Genomic DNA, 17,172 nt, shown 5'->3' with positions numbered 1-17,172 from the left:
GCCTGCTCACGGATCAGTCCCCAGTCTGCGGCGGTGCCTCTTCCTCGCTGGGGCTGTCCTTGGGCTTCTGAGATTCCGCTGGCTTTACAGATGCATTCTCCATTCTTCACACATCAGCAATTTTGAGGATTTCTTGTGGGGTTTGGTTAGCGTCACAAGTAACATTCTTTTTTTCAGCAACAAAAGGGGCCTTTCTAAAAATTTAAGCTTTTTCAATAACTTCTGGTTACTAATGCTTGATTATGATGTTAATTTTTAAAGTTTTATTAGTCTGAATATATTTTAAAATTGTAGTTATTTAGCAAAAGCAAGCTTGCTTTTATGTCCAGGTCTCATTTTAAATGCAGGCACTGCTTTTTCTCAGTTCCTTTTGGAAAGGTAATTTCTGTCACAGTGTAACGTGTTATCCTAACGCCTAGCGCAGCCTTCATCTTTGAATAACGATGTTTTTTCCCACATCAAACGAGTGAACCATCTTTGTTTTCTGTCCTGCCTCTGCCGCCCACAGCTTGAATTCGGAGTGATTTACCACTGCACGGAGGAGCGGCTGTACACGGGCCGGCGGGGTCGGGGCGCCTTCTGCAATGGCCAGCGGCTCCGGGTCTCCGGGGAGACAGGTGGGCTTCACAACGCTCGTCTCAGTTTACTTCTGAAAGAAAAGTGTGAAAGGAGAATGCCAAAGCCACCATGATGTGGGACGGTGGTGGAGGTCCCTTGCTGATGGTGTCATCTCTTTTTAGGGACATCGTGTCCCTGATGAACTGGAAATGGAGCCAGTTCTGTATGTTAGTGTTTTTGTTCATGTGGCCAGGAGCTTTAAATAACCTCATTCTGCTTTGCGCTCACATCCCTCATCTTTCAGGCTGAAAGTACTCCAGTCGCAGTCACGATTTGGTTGTAGTGGGATTGGGTGAGCGGCCCGAGGCCAGGTGCTTGTTCCCCTCAGAGCACCCGGCACACCTCAGTGGTCCCGATTTTGCCCAGGCACTGCTGCCCAGGTGCAGTCTCTGGCCCCTGAGTGTGCACAACAGTAACTGGCTTCAGCTTCTGTGAGAAGAGCCATCCTGGGGAGTGAGTCATGTGAAGAGGCACCTTAGCCCCTCTGCAGTTATGGCCTGCCGTGATTTCCTTAGCCCAGAATCTCAGGGTCATCCAGTGGCTCTGAGAGAGGGGTTCCCATTCCCTGCATACTGCCTGGAACCGCCTGTCCTGAATGGGCCAGTTTAGGTTTTCACTGATTCTTTTCGGCCTTTCTCCCACATAGATGAATCTGGTGATATTTTAACTGCATTGTGAGACAGGTACTGTAGGGAACAGAAGAATGCCAGACAAATGAGAGAAGCCTCAGACTAGCAGCAGCTGCATGGGAGATTTTACAAGCTCCATAATACCTGCGTGTCTGGGTTTGAAAAGGCGGAAGTGCACTGCTGCTTGTTTCTGCCTTGTGTGTCTCTGGCGTGGACATCATGCAGGGCCCCCCATCTCATTCCCTGCCAGTTACACTCTTTCTTCTGCTCTCCCATCAGCCTCCCTGCCGCCTCCCCTCTTGACCCACTTCCAGCCTCTCTTAAAAATTCCTTTCCTGGCAACCTTTCTTCATTGTCTCTATTTATTCCTACTTCTTTCCTCCCTGGCTGATGCCTGTGTGCCCAGATGGCCTTCGAGGCAGTGAGAGGAGCTATGGCCATGGCCCATCTCTGCTGCTGTGAGCCCGTGCGGCCAGGAAAGTGGCAGGCCAGGATGGATGAGGTGTCAGGAGAGGGCCCGCCACTGTGCGAGGGACAGGAAGGGCAAGATTGTGCAAAGGAGAGGAGGTGGCTGCAGGAGAGCCCAGAGCAGGAGAAGGGAGAAGTCATGGGGGCCTCTGAGGGGCAGCCAGCAGCTGGACTCACCAGTTAGAGCTTCTGAACCCAGAGAGGCCTTGGAATGGCCTCTGGCCCTGCCTCACCTTCCCTCTCCAGAAGTGTTTTGTTTGGCAGTGAAAAAAGTAGCTTTAATTACAGCTGTGCGTGCCAGGAGGTGCCCACTCCAGCCTCATTGTGTAACTGGTGGTGAGGAGCATGCTATTAAGCATGCTCGGGTGAACTTTGCTCTATATTTCACTGGATTATAACACTGAACTCTATTAACATGCTCTTGGCATCCTGGCCGCCCGCCCGTGTAGCTCAGTCAGGCTGCAACTCTGCGTCCTCCCCACCTGCAGGCTGCTAGCTCAAGCACCAACTCCACTAGGGCAAGGGCTTTGTCTGGGGCCCCTTTATGTGTCCCCCAGTAGGCCTGGTAATTTTGTAGAATGAAGGAAACATGAAGTGCTCATGTTCTGAAACTCATTTGTGACTTTAGAAAAATTCTGATGGATAAAGTGCATAGCAGATAGCTGCTGCTAGTCTGAGGCTTCTCTCATTTGTCTGGTATTCTTCTGTTCCTTACAGTACCTGTCTCACAATGCTATAAAATATCACCAGATTCCTCCATATGGGAGAAAGGCCAAAAAGAGTCAGTGAAAACCTAAACTGGCCCATTCAGGACAGGCAGTTCCACGTGTTTTCTACCGTGGTTGTTTTCTTTCCTATGGGTAGATGGACTTCAGGAGGTGCCAGTGCGTGCTCTTCAGCAGCACGGTCTCTTGGCACCATGCAGACCCAATTTCAGATCCTGATTCTGCTGCTTTTTTTTTTTTTTCTGAGATGGAGTCTTGCTCTGTCACCCAGGCTGGAGTGCAGTGGCACAATCTTGGCTCACTGCAACCTCCACCTCCTGGGTTCAAGTGATTCTTCTGCCTCCCAAGTAGCTGAGATTACAGGCACGCACCACCACACTTGACTAATTTTGTATTTTTAGTAGAGACGGGGTTTCACCATGTTGGCCAGGCTGGTCTCAAACTCCTGACCTCAAGTGATCCACCCGCCTCGGCCTCCCAGAGTGTTGGGATTACAGGTGTGAGCCACCACACCTGGCCGATTCTGCCGCTTTCTAAGGTGACTGGAACTCAAGCAAGTTCCTTAACCTCTCTGAATCTCAGTCCTCATATTGAAAACGGGGATGCTGATGATAATAAAAATAACCGAGAGGATTAAATAAGTTATGCATATAAAGCACCCAGCATAGTGCCTGGGGCACAGTATCCTAAAATGAGAACCATTATCAAAGAAGAAATTTGAATCTTTGCACAAAACCAATCAAGTCATGCCCCGTTGTTAAAATTAGGACTTGTTTCTGGAGGACACAGTCATTAAAACAAGCACCACTAATCTCTCTCTCTTTCTCCCTCTCTCTGCTTCCCTTGGCTTCCCCTTTCTTATTTCTATTATGCCTTGCTGGAATGTCTTCAACTCACAAGTTAAAAAACAACACTGGATAGAGGTAAAGGATTAGAAGAAGGCAAGAATTTTATTAGCTGCTTCTTCAAATTCTACCATGCAAATTTCAGACATACACAAAGTACACAGAAAAAGCAAAATGACGCCCCATGACCCCTCACATGGCAGCACGCCTGCTTCGTGTGTGTCCACCAGCTCCCGCCACCCCCAGCTGCCTGGAGCCAATCCCAGGCATCAGGTCACTTCCTAGTCAGTACTTCAGCATGTCTCCAGAAACAGACTGCTCTCTTACAAATACAATCACATCATCAATATCACTCTCTACCCAAAATGCATCCCTAAAATCAGCAAATAATCCCATCAGTGTTCAGATTTCCAATTGTCTCGTTTTTATGGAAAGTGGCCTCCTAAGGTCATAGTTTGCGTTCTGGGGGGACTTCCTGTTCCTGGGTCAGTCTTTGTTGCCTTTTCACTGGACCGTGCTAGGAAGTACGTATTTTTGATTTGTTTTGTTTTGTTTTTTGAAACAGGATCTCACTCTGTCACCCAGGCTGGAGTGCGGTGGTGCAGTCTTGGCTCACTGCAGCCTCCACATCCTAGGTTCAAGCAATTCTCCTGCCTCATCATCCTGAGTAGCTGGGACTACAGGCATGCGCCACCACATCTGGCTAATTTTTTTATATTTTTTAGTAAAGACGGGGTTTCACCATGTTGGCCAGGCTGGTCTCAAACTGCTGACCTCAAGTGAGCCTTTTGCCTCGGCCTCCGAAAGTGCTGGGGTTACAGTTGGGAGCCACTGCACCTGACCATGTTTTTAAAATATAGAGTCGATAATGAGTTATACTGTTTTGTTTTGTTTTTTCTGTTTTTTTTTTTTTCTGAGATGGAGTTTCACTCTTGTTGCCCAGGCTGGAGTGCAATGGGGCGATCTCGGCTCACTACAACCTCTGCCTCCCTGTTCAAGTGATTTTCCTCCTAAGCCTCCCAAGTAGCTGGGATTACAGGTGCGTGCCACCATGCCCAGCTAATTTTTGTATTTTTAGTGGAGACAGGGTTTTGTCATGTTGGCCAGGCTGGTGTTGAACTCCTGACCTCAGGTGATCCGCCCTCCCAGGCCTCCCAAAGTATTGGGATTACAGGCATGAGCCACCACACCCGGCCTCAACCCCATCTCTTAAAAAAAAAAAAAAAAAGATAACCTTTGCTCTCAGTAACAGTTGACAAGCTTGTTCTATGGGTCATGTCCTCTCTCTGTCACCTGTCCACCTCTGGATGGTTGCATCGCATCCTCATTGGGATAGCACCCAGCCACTGTGTGCCACGCTCTCACCTTAGAGCCATCATTCAGTCTTGGTTCCACAGGTGGGTACAGATATAACGCCACCACTGTCCTGTGTGCTGATGCTTCTCCAGTCGTTCTGGTTGTGTGAAGTACATTCTCTAGTATAGCATTTTTAAAGCTTTTTGATCTTAGGACAAACCCATTCATACTCCTGAAAAAATTACTGAAGGCCTTTAAAACATTTATTAATTCATTTTAAGATTAAAAATTCATTACATTTTAACACGAGTAATATATTTTTATGGGAAATAATCATATTTTCCAAAATAAGAAAGCTTTAGTGAGGAGAGTGGGATAGTTTTACATTTTTTCCAAATTTCTTTATGTCTGACTTAATGTAAGACAACTAGATTCTCATATCTGCTTCTGCATTCAATCTGTTATAATAAGTTGTTTTGGTGTCTTTTATTATTATTATTATTTTTTAGAGACAGTCTTGTTCTGTTGACCACACTGGAGTGCAATGGTGTGATCGTAGCTCAATGCAGCCCCAACTCCAGGGCCCGAATGATCCTCCCACCTCAGCCTCCCAAGTAGCTGGGACTACAGGTGCTCACCACAATGCCTGGATAATTTAAAAAATATTTTTGTAGAGACAGGGTCTCGATATGTTTCCCAGGTTAGTCTCAAATTCCTGGCCTCAAGCCATCCTCCCACCTCAGCGTCTCAAAGTGCTGGGATTACAGGTGTGAGCCACCAACCCAGCCTGTTTTTGATGTCTTAAAAAATGTCTAACCTCACACAGATACGTAGTTTAAAAAAGGAGAAGTGTTTTAAATCTCTTTTCAGATAACTGAGGGCATTTTTGTTTGATATCAAACCAAAACCCAACAAGTAGCAATTTTTTTTGTTTTTGAGATGGAGTCTCGCTCTGTTGCCCAGGCCGGGATGCAGTGGTGTGATCTTGGCTCACTGCAACCTCTGCCTCCCAGGTTCCAGCGATTCTCCCACCTCAGCTTCCGGAGTAGCTGGAATTACAGGCACACACTCCATGCCTGGCTAATTTTTTTTTTTTTTTTTTGTATTTTTAGTAGAGATCAGGTTTCACCGTGTTGGCCAGGCTGGTCTCAAACTCCTGACCTGAAGTGATCCACCCACCTCAGCCTCCCAAAGTTCTGGGATTACAGGCATGAGCCACCGCGCCTGGCCAAGTAGAGATTTCTTAAAGGTTAGTTGCAGTGTGAAATCTAGTGGATTTGTTGGTACTCAGTTACATTGAAATCCATTGGGCTATCTTGTACTTTGAATGGATCTTTTGTTCATTGTTGATTTTATAACATCGTGTATTGGTCATTTGGGAAATGGTTTCACTGAGATTTTCAGCTCTTCTAAGTGCTGATGTAGTTTTTAATAAAATACTAAAAATGTCATATTAATATCACCACTCCTCAGGAGAGCTCTTGAAGTGTTGGAAAGTTGTCAGGCTTACAGTGTTAGATATGATTTTTCAAAAAAATAAAATATATATATATTTTTAAGACAGTCTTGTTCTGTTGCCCAGTCCGGAGTGTAGTGGCACAATCTCGGTTTACTGCAACCTCCACCTTCCAGGTTTAAGCAATTCTCCTGCCTCAGTCTCCCGAGTAGCTAGGATTACAGGCTTGCGCCGCCATGCCCAGCTAGTTTTTGTACTTTTAGTAAAGACAGGATTTCACCATGTTGGCCAGGCTTGTCTCAAACTCCTGACCTCAGGTGATCCACACGCTTCGGCCTCAAGTGCTGGGATTACAGGTATGAGCCACCACACTCGGCCTTTATTTATTTATTTATTTATTTATTGAAATGGAGTTTCGCTCTTGTTGCCCAGGCTGGAGTGCAATGGCGAGATTTCAGCTCACTGCAACCTCCACCTCCTGGGTTTAAGTCATTCTCCTGCCTCAGCCTCCCAAGTAGCTGGAATTACAGGCGTGCACCACCATGTCTGGCTAATTTTGTATTTTTAGTAGAGACGGTGTTTCTCTATGTTGGTCAGGCTGGTCTCGAACTCCCGATCTCAGGTGATCCGCCCGCCTTGGCCTCCCAAAGTGCTGGGATTATAGGCATGAGCCACTGTGACTGGCCTCTTTTTTTAAATTGTAGAAGAGTTTTCTTGAATTACAGTTTTTAATATTTTTTTTTATTTCCCAATTGTGTTGCTTTGTTTTTTGTCTTCTGGGACTTGAATGTATGTTGGGCTTTCACTATCATTTCCTCTTGTACACTTTTTATCTTTTCCACCAATTATCTTATTTTAAAAAGTTTCCTCTTTTCCACCCTCAATTTCCTGCAAAGCATAATCTGTGTTTATTCATTATGTTCCTTTTAGTTTGTCTTCTTTTCTGAAATATTTCCTTTATGTAATTTTTCCTAAGTTCTGTGACCTGTGATTTGGATTATGCTCTTTTTTCCTGATATTCTTTATTACTCCTATTTTGTGGTTAGATTTCTTTTTTTTGGCAAAATTCTTTTATTGGCGTATACATGTTACTCTGCTCCTCACTCTTTTTTTCTTAGGATAATTGTGTGTGGGATTCAACCATAGTTCTTTTTGGTTACCTACTGTTACTTGACATTGGATTCCTGGGCTTTGGGGGCTTGGAGGGCGGGGGTGGGGGCTCCAGACAGCATTTGTAGTTTCATGGTTCTAGAGCTCCCTCTTCATTGTTTTTGTGAAGTATTAAAATATTGGCCTTGTTAGGCGAGGCACGGTGGCTCACGCCTGTAATCCCAGCACTTTGGGAGGCTGAGGCAGGAGGTTCACTTGAGAGCAGAAGTTTGAGACCAGCCTGGGCCACATAGCAAGACCCCAATCTGTACAAAAAATTTAAAAATTAGGTGGGTGTGGTGGTGCATGCCTGTAGTTCCAGCTACTCAGAGGGCTGACATGGGAGTTCAAGGTAACAGAAGTTCAAGGTAACAGAAGCTATGATTGCACCACTGCACTCTAGCCTGGGAAACAGAGCAAGACCCTGTCTCAGAAAAAACCTCCAAAACAACACACTGATGAAAGTGTAGTCACAGAAGTTATATATCCAACAAAACCAGCTTGTGCCCACAGGCATGTTTTATAGGCTTTAAAGCACAGCTGCCTCTTACTCCGTGAGTACATATTTCTTTTTTCTTTTTCTTTTTTTTGAGACTACATCACCCAGCCTGGAGTGCAGTGGCTGATCTCGGCTCACTGCACCCTCTGCTCCTGGGCTCAAGTGATTCTCCAAAGCCAGCCTCCCGAGTAGCTGGAACTATAGGCACACACCACCATGCCTGGCTGACTTTTGTATGTTTGGTAGAGATGGGGCTTCGCCATGTTGCCCAGGCTGGTCTTGAAGTCCTGACCTCAAAGCGATCGGCGCACCTTAGCCTTGCAAAGTGCTGGGATTACAGGCATGAGCCACCACGCCCAGCTCATGAGTACGTATTTCAGTGTACTCAAATGACTTCTCTCATTATCTGAGTTGTAAAGTTTCCCCTAAGACAGCATACTCTTAGCATTGCTCAACCAGAGCAAGGGTTTCCAAACTGTCGGGAGTCACTGGCTATTCATTTTCATCCTAAAATCTGTTTATTGAAAGAATAAACAGAGATGTCCTATTTCAAAATGTATGAGATATTTTTATTGTAGTAAAATGTATGTAAATATGATTTTCCATTCTAATTACTCTTCAGCATACCATTCAATGACATTAATTATAGTCACAGTGTTGTACAATCATCAGCACTATATAGTCTCCAAAATGTGTGTTCCTACAAACAAGAACTCCACCTATTAAGCAAGAACTCCCTGTTCCCTGCTTCCCATGAAATCACAGAATATTTGAAATTAAAAAGATATATATTAGGCCGGGCCCGGTGGCTCATGCCTGTAATCCTAGCACTTTGGGAGGCCGAGGTGGGTGGATCAGTTGAGGTCAGGAGTTCGAGATCAGCCTGACCAACATGGAGAAACCCTGTCTCTATTAAAAATACAAAAAAAATTAGCCGCATGCCTGTAATCCCAGCTATTCGGGAGGCTGAGGCAGGAGAATTGCTTGAACCCGGGAGGCAGAGGTTGCAGTGAGCCAAGATCGCACCACTGCACTCCAGCCTGCTGACAGAATGAGGCTCCATCTCAAAAAAAAAAAAAATATATATATATATATATATATATAAAATATATATATTTGTGTGTGTGTGTGTGTACGTTTAAGACCTAAGATATGGTAAATATAGGACAAAGGGTAATAAAATACAAAAATCATAGTAATTGTGGATAACTAGTCAGAAATAATCATAAGATAATATTAAGTAGGGGTTGTCATAAGTTTTTTCCCCCTTATCTGGAGCAAAATCAAACAGTAGAAAGCATTTTGCTTTTAGGTGGCAACATTCAGACCTCCTTTATACTCTGTTATATACACTGTTCTTTTTTTTTTTTGAGACAGCCAGTCTCAGTTGTCCAGGCTAGAGTGCAGTGGCACGATCTTGGCTCACTGCAACCTCCGCCTCCCAGGTTCAAGCAATTCTTGTGCTTTAGCCTCTCCAGTAGCTGGGATTACAAATGTGTGCCACCACGCCTGCCTAATTTTTTTTTTTTTTTGTACTTTTAGTGGTGACGGGGTTTCCCTATGTTGGCCAGGCTGGTCTCGAACTCCTGGCCTCAAATAATCTACCTGCTTTGGCCTCCTAAAGTGCTGGGATTACAGGCATGAGCCACTGCACCCAGCCTATACTCTGTTCTTGATTTCATTTGGGAAAACGTGTGTTGGCAAGAATGAGAAGGAATTAATTCAGGGTGGCCAGAAGAGGAAGGTGCTGGATTCAGAGCAAGCTTTTCATAAACTGGAAAACTATGGAAGAAACCCCTGCCTTCACACAATCACCAGACAAGCTTGGGTGTAAGTCTGGCCCCACCATGTAATGGCTCCATGGCCTGAGCAGCTCATGTCGCTTCTCCAAGCTTGGGTTTCTCATCTGTTGCACGGGGGCAGTGGCACGTAGGCTGGGAAGTGCTCGCACAGGCCTGTCAGGAAGAGTGAGGACCTGGTCACTGTCAGCAAGCGAAAAATTGCTGTTTCTTGCACACAAATTTAACTTCCCTTTGTGAAATACCCCAGGGCACTTGGTTGGAAGATCTCTGTGCTTCCTACACCAGCCCTGGCATGGGGAGTACCTGCCTGTCTAGGCTGGCACTGGCGGACTTTCCTCCACCCACCCGCCCTGTGCTCATCTCTGCCCTCAGGTGTGGGGAGACTGGGTGAGGCTTTTAAGAGTAGGTGCTTATCTCCCAATGGAAATTGATTGCTCAGCTTCCTAGTTCCTGGGGAGAAATCTTCAGTGTCTTCCTTCATCTCTTCCCAGGGTCATTAACACTGGTGCCAGCAAGTGCCCTGTGTGTTAGGATTTCACTGTCCTGATTTTACCGCTCAGAGAAAATCACTCTTAGAGTGTACCTCCAGGGTGAGCCTGCCTGTTAGGGACTTGGAAATAGTACAGGATCCCTCATAGCCCAGTAAGGTTGAGGGGGCGTATGTATAATTGATTCAGCTTTCCCAGAGGGCAATTTGGAAAATTATATCAAAACCTAAAATATGCACACCCTTTGATTCAGAAATCCCACTTGTGTTCATCTATCTCGAAAAAAATCAGTATGACTGTATAAACCTCTATAGGAAAGATGTTTATGAAGCATTGTTTACAATAAAAATGAAAATTGTTCATCTTCAGGGGAATGGTGACATAAATTGCAGTTATTGCACCAGATGGAATAGAGTGCGGCTGTTAAGAGTAAGATACTGATGGCAAAAGATGTATATGAGATGTTTTTATATTGAAAGAGCGAGCAACAGAATAAGCTATAAAATCATTTTTAAAAAGCACTGTGTGAGATGGGTTGATCACCTGAGATCAGCAGTTTGAGACCAGCCTGACCAATATGGTGAAACTCTGTCTCTACTAAAAATACAAAAATTAGCTGGGCAGGGTGGTGCGCACCTGTAATCCCAGCTCCTTGGGAGGCTGAGACAAGAGAACTGCGTGAACCTGGGAGGCAGAGGTTGCAGTGAGCTGAGATCGCACCATTGCACTGCAGGCTGAGTGACAGAGCAAGACTCCATCTCAAAAAAAGCAAAAGCATTGTATGCACGTGTATGATTTGAAGTTGTTAGATGAGTACATTAGAAATAGGGTGGGATTAGACAAGATGCCACTGCCACTTCACTTTCTTGTCCCCCATGGCCTCCTCTGGGACAATTCATTCTTCCTTGATTTTCCTGGCCAAAGTATCATGCAAGCCATCCCATTTTTTTCTTTTCTCCTTCCCTTCTTTCCTTTTCCTCCCTTCCTTTTCTCCCCCTCCCTCCTCCCTCCCTGCCCTTCCTCCCTCTTTCTTTCACTTTGTTTTTTAGAGTAACGGTTTTAGGTTCACAGCAAAATTGAGCAGAAGGTGCAGAGAGACAGAGTTCCCATACACCTCCTGTCCCCACACACGTACAGCCTCCCCATCCATCAGCATCGCATACAGAATGGTGCATTTGTTAAAATGAGACACATTATTATCACCCAAGGTTCATAGTTTTCATTAGGCTTCACTGTTGGTGTTGTAAGGCATCCACCATTACAGTATCATATAGAATATATTCGCTGCCCTAAAAACCCCCCATGCTCCGCCTATTCTTCCCTCCCCTGAGCCTCTGGCAACCACTGATATTTTTACTGTCTCCATAGTTTTGCCTTTTCCAGAATGTCATGGAGTTGGAATCATACGGTGTGTAGCTTTTCAGATTGGCTTCTTTCACCCAGCAATATGCATTTAAGATTCATCCATATCTTCTCATGCTTTCTCATTTCCTTTAAGTGCTGGATAATATTCCATTGTCTGGATGTACCACAGTTTATTCACCTACTAAAGGACATCTTGGTTGCTTCTAAGTGTTGGCAGTTATGAATAAATCTGCTCTTAACACTGGTGTGAAGGTTTTATGTGAAAACAAGTTTTCAACTCCTTGGGTGAACACCAAGGGGCACGATTGCTGGACGGTATGGTAAGAGTATGTTTAGATTTGTAGGAAACTGCCAAGCTATCCTCCAAAGCAGGTGCACCATTTTGCATTTCCACCAGCCATGCATGCGAGTTCCTGTTGCTCCACATCCTGGCTGGCACTTGTTGTAGTTAGTGTTGTTTCTCCATTCTAACAGATGTGTAGAGGTGTCTCGTTATTGTTGTTTTGAGACGGAGGCTCACTCTGTCACCCAGGCTAAAGTGCAGTGGTGTGATCTTGGCTAACCGCAATGTCTGTCTCCCAGGTTCAAGCGATTCTCCTGCCTCAGCCTCTTGAGTAACTGGGATTACAGGCACGCGCTGCCACACCCAGCTAATTTTTGTATTTTTAATAGAGACGGGGTTTCACCATGTTGGCCAGGCTGGTCTCAAACTCCTGATCCTCCCGCCTCAGCCTCCCAAAGTGCTGGGATTACAGGCGTAAGCCATGCTCCTGGCTTTGTCTTGTTGTTAATCTGCATTTCCCTGAGGACATATGATGTGGAGCATCTTTCTATATGCTTATTTGCCATCTGTATCTCTTCTTGTGAGTCCAATTTCTATTTTTTAATTTTAATTTAACACGCATTCCCCAGATGACCATATTATTATATTTCAAAAGAGCATTTTTTTTTTTTTTTTGAGATGGAGTTTTGCTCTTCTTGCCCAGGCTGGAATGCAATGGTGTGATCTTGGCTCACTGCAACCTCCGCCTCCCGGGTTCAAGCGATTCTCCTGCCTCAGCCTCCTGCTAGCTTGGATTACAGGCATGCACCACCATGCCTGGCTAATTTTGCATTTTTAGTAGAGATGGGGTTTCTCCATGTTGGTCAGGCTGGTCTTGAACTCCCAGCCTCAGGTGATCTGCCCGCCTCAGCCTCCCAAAATGTTGGGATTACAGGCGTGAGCCATCGCGCCCGACCAAAAGAGCATTTCTAACTAAAATATTCGTAATTCAGAATTAGTTTACCCCCAAAATCAGTATTGTATATAGTATTTAGATTCTTAGATTAGCCAACAAAATTCTGCCTCAAACATTTCTCCCATAAATTAAAATACTAGTAATTTAATGAACCAAATCAAAACAAAGACTCTAATCCTACCTTCTTGAGTGCTGGCATTTGAGGGAAAGCACTCATTCATTCAGTAACTGTTTATCGAGTGCCCACTCAGCCTGGGTCTGCTGATGTCTTTTTCTTTAATGGAAGCCTTCCCCACCCCCACCCCGGAAAAAATACCATCTGTTTGTGGCCAGGTGAGGGTGGGGTTTGGAGGGTAAGGAATGGAAGGGTTGCTGGAGCCTGTCTGCAGATCCTGTGTGGATTAGGGAGCACCTGGAACAGCCGCCTTTTGTCCCAGCTGTGGGTGGCAGCTGCAGGGCTCAGGTGGTATCTGTGGAGGGCCTGCTGCCCAGTCCCAGGGCAGGAGTGCCTCATAGCTCAGCTTCAGTGCTGGGCATGGCCGGTGGTGAATGATCTGGACCTCCTGAGGGCAGGCAGGTTGCTTTGGTCTGGAGCCAGGTGTTTTGCAGAAAGTGCTTTAAGGTGTAAAATGAGAGTTTCCATGGAAGAAAAGGGACACTTGGACCTGGATTCTGGCTGAGAGATTTCCTGGGTGAGCGGAGAATTTGAAAGTGGTGACACAGAACTGGGTCCATTGAGTGCAGTAATGTGATAGGATTTGTTTCCCCCGACTTTGGGAGTGGCTTTATTTTGTCATGGAGCACACCTGGTTTGGCATTGTCCTGCCCGGGCAGTGAGGCCTGACGGGACATGACCGAAGTTTGGCTGTGTTTGGGTGTGTGGCACAACAAGGACAAACTGCTCTGATCCCCAGCAGTGAGTCAGGGACAGGAGCAGAATCCCGGTCACGTCCTGCCCTGAGCCAGGCTTGCCAGCCCTGGCAGCCTCGCCTGCTGTTACGTAAACGGCAGGCCATGAATTCCAGGTGTCGGCAGCCCCCTGCGTCCAGAGGGCTCACTCCTGCAGCTTCCCTTTCCAAAGCAGCATTATTTAAAAGTTGCTTTCTCCAAGAAAATGGTATTTCTATCGTTGCGATTGCAGCAGTTAGACGATTAATGAAGCATTTTTTCCCTCCAAACATTGAGTGTTCCCAGTTTAGAGTCATTTTGCTTTTCTTTTTGGTTGAATGATGGTGATTTTTTTTTTTTTTTTTTTTTTTAAGAAACAGGGACTTGCTCTGTCCTCCAGGCTGGAATGTGGTGGCGCAATCATGGCTGACAGCAGCCTTGAACCCCTGGGCTCAACCAATCCTCCCACCTCAGCCTCCTGAGTAGCTGCAACTACAGGCCTGTGCCACCATGCCCAGCTACTTTTAATTTTTTTTTTTTGCAGAGATGGAGTCTCACCATCTTGCCCAGGCTGGTCTGGAACTCATGGCCTCAGGTGATCCTTGTTCCCTAGCCTCCCAAAGTGCTGGCATCACAGGCATGATCCACTGTGCCCGGTCCATCCTTAGTTTTCAACATAGCTATCAGAAAAGCATTCAGCACGAACCAGTCGAAAGATGATCCTTACTCTGAGAAAGAAAGGCTCACGTTGGAAGCCTGTACTCCTTAGTTAGAACCAAGACTTGATTTTTCTGGTGACAGGAAATTCTTTTTATTGCAGATCTCTCAAAGGCCTTGGTTCTGACAGAAATTGGCCCCAAGCGTGACCCTGCGACCCTGAAGCTGTTCCTGAGTAACATGGAGCGGCTGCTGCATGCCAAGGCGCATGGGTAGGAGGTTCAGTTCGGGGAACACCCTGCAGCCAGAGGAGGAAGAACGGAACACGGGCTTGCTAAAACTCCCCTGGGATTTGAGGAGGAAGCCTGGCGTGGAAAGAGTGGGAAGGGCACATGAACATCAGACTCAGGGAAGCCCTGTGAGGGGCCAGCCTGCAGTAGATACTCCTATAGCCAGGCCTCTGGAGATGCGTGGGCACCTGTGTCGCTTCTGATCAGAATCCATGGAACTGACCTCATGCTGCTCAACCAGGGAATGGTGCAAATACTTACAGTCCTTCCCAAGGGGGCCTGGCGTCAGACAGGTTTATCAAAGCCCAGTGAATCCTCTTTGTCTCTTGCCTTCCCAGTAGGGCTGTGCTGTGAGCCCTAGCCATGTGAGACCACTGACACTTAATGTCACGTTCAGTAGAGGAGGATTCATTTCTCTGGTTGCTGCATCTCAGGTGCTCAGTAGCTAGGTCAGCTGGGAGCTGTCATGGCACAAGGCATTTGTGTCTGGCAGAGGCCTGTTGGTTGGTGGCTCCAGGCCCTATATTCAGCCTCCAGAGCTTTGGCAGAAGTGCTGTGCTTCATTTTTCACTAGGGAACATGCCCAGCCGGGGTACCTGGCTGAAGTCGGCTTGCACACCACAGAAAAGGCTCCACTCCCGCCTGCATCTGTCCTCCCTTCCCTCTCCCCAGGGTCCGAGTGATTGGAAGCTCCACATTGGCACTCTGCCACCTGGCCTCAGGGGCCGCGGATGCCTATTACCAGTTTGGCCTGCACTGCTGGGATCTGGCGGCTGCCACGGTCATCATCAGAGAAGCAGGCGGCATCGTGATAGACACTTCGGGTGAGCTCTCCTGTCCCTGAAATGCAGTGGCAGAAACTAGACTGAGAGACACTGTGGGTGGGGCACTTCCTGAAGTCCCCACCAACTGAATTTCCCACCTTCCCCAGAGTTTCTGTTTTTTTTCTTTTTTTTTTTTTTTTTTTTTTTGAGACGGGGTCTTGCTGTCACACAGGATGGAGTGCAGTGGTACAATCTCGGCTCACTGCAACCATCCTACTCACGGGTTCAAGCAATTCTCCTGCCTCAGCCTCCTGAGTAGCTGTGATTACAGGTGCGTGCTACCATGCCCGGCTAATTTTTGTATTTTTAGTAGAAGCGGAGTTTCACCATGTTGGCCAGGCTGGTCTCAAACTCCTGACCTTATGGTCTTGACCTCCCAAAGTGCTGAGATCACAGGCGTGAGCCACCGTGCCCGTCCACAGTTTCTGTTATTGAGAGCATGCGAGGGTGCTATGATGGCAGTGGCCTGCACCAGCCTGGCCTCCTTCCTGCCATCCCTTGCCACCATAGGATCAGGATATCTTCACCAGATGGCAGCAGCACTGCCACTTCCCATTTACACACCACTGACAGTTTTCTTTTTTTTTTTTTTTTTTGAGACAGAGTCTCGCTCTGTTGCCCTGGCTTGAGTGTAGTGGCATGATCTCGGCTTACTGCAACCTTTGCCTCCTGGGTTCAAGCGATTCTCTTGCTTCAGCCTCCCGAGTAGCCGGGATTACAGGTACACGCCACCAGGCCCAGCTAATTTTTGTATTTTTAGTACAGGTGGGGTTTCACCGTGTTGGTCAGGCTGGTCTCGAACTCCTGACCTCAAGTGATCCACCCACCTTGGCCTCCCAAAGTGCTGGAATTACAGGACTAAGCCACTGCACCCAGCCCAATGACAGTTTTCTAAGGGTTCCCACAGGAATCCAATGAGATGAACAGAGCAGGTGTTGTGCTCCCCACATTTCTGAGGTTAGTTGCTTCTGCAAGGCCCCCTAGCTTGGTGTTGGGTCAGCACCAGCACAGAACATGAGCGTCCGGTTGGGTTTTGGAGGATGATTCTGGAAGGTGGCTGTTCCTTCTGCTTCAGGGTCACTTGAGGCCCAGTGGCTGAGCTCCTGGGAGTATATGTGGGCCCCTAACTCTGTGCTGTCTGCTACATCCACGTAGTTTCAGGCAGACCTTTGCATCTAATGTTCATTCAGGAGTAACAATCAGAAGCCAGGTGAATCCAACAGATCTCATTGTCACTGAGCTTTTAGCAGAAACACTGTAGCTCACTTTTATCTATTGGGCATGGATGGCGGATCTTTTGTAATTTGATTTCTACTTGTTTCCTATTTCTCCTTTGGAAAGGCTTGACTAAGATATCAGCAAGGTATAAAAATGAAGAGGTATCAGCCACTGGCAGCAGGACTGGGCAGGCCCATTCCACATTTTTTTTTTTTTTTTTTTAAGATGGAGTCTTACTCTGTTGCCCAGGCTAGAGTGCAGTGGCATGATCTTGGCTCACTGCAACCTCCGCCTCCCAGGTTCAAGCGATTCTCTTGCCTCAGCCTCCCGACTAGCTGGGACTACAGGCGCGTGCCACCACACCTGGCTAATTTTTTGTATTTTTATTAGAGACAGGGTTTCACGGTATCAGCCAGGATGCTCTTGATCTCCTGACCTCGTGATCCGCCTGCCTCGGTCTCCCAAAGTGCTGGAATTACAGGCATGAGCCACTATGCCCGACCCCATTCCACTTTTTTTTTTTTTTTGACACGGAGTTTCACTCTTGTCACCCAGGCTGGAGTGCAATGGCATGATCTCGGCTCACTGCAACCTCTGCCTTCCAGGTTCAAGCAATTCTCCTGCCTTGGCCTCCCGAATAGCTGGGACTACAGGCACTCACCACCATGCCCAGCTAATTTTGTATTTTTAGTAGAGATAGGGTTTTGCCATGTTGGT

At 46.7% G+C, this 17,172-nt stretch overlaps 1 protein-coding gene across 1 annotated transcript in view; it reads left to right on the top strand.

Moving 5' to 3' along the window:
* IMPA2 (inositol monophosphatase 2) overlaps positions 1-17,172 on the top strand; it is a 50,629-nt gene that overhangs the window by 32,208 nt on the left and 1,249 nt on the right. The window contains exons 5-7 of the mRNA XM_003811702.5: positions 509-617; positions 14,287-14,395; positions 15,086-15,237. Of these exons, the coding sequence (XP_003811750.1) occupies positions 509-617; positions 14,287-14,395; positions 15,086-15,237 (370 nt within the window). The remainder of the gene's footprint in view (positions 1-508; positions 618-14,286; positions 14,396-15,085; positions 15,238-17,172) is intronic.

The sequence above is a fragment of the Pan paniscus genome, chromosome 17 (assembly GCF_029289425.2).
Source record: "Pan paniscus chromosome 17, NHGRI_mPanPan1-v2.0_pri, whole genome shotgun sequence".
Lineage (NCBI taxonomy): Eukaryota > Metazoa > Chordata > Mammalia > Primates > Hominidae > Pan > Pan paniscus.
This window is presented reverse-complemented; position numbering and strand designations above follow the sequence as displayed.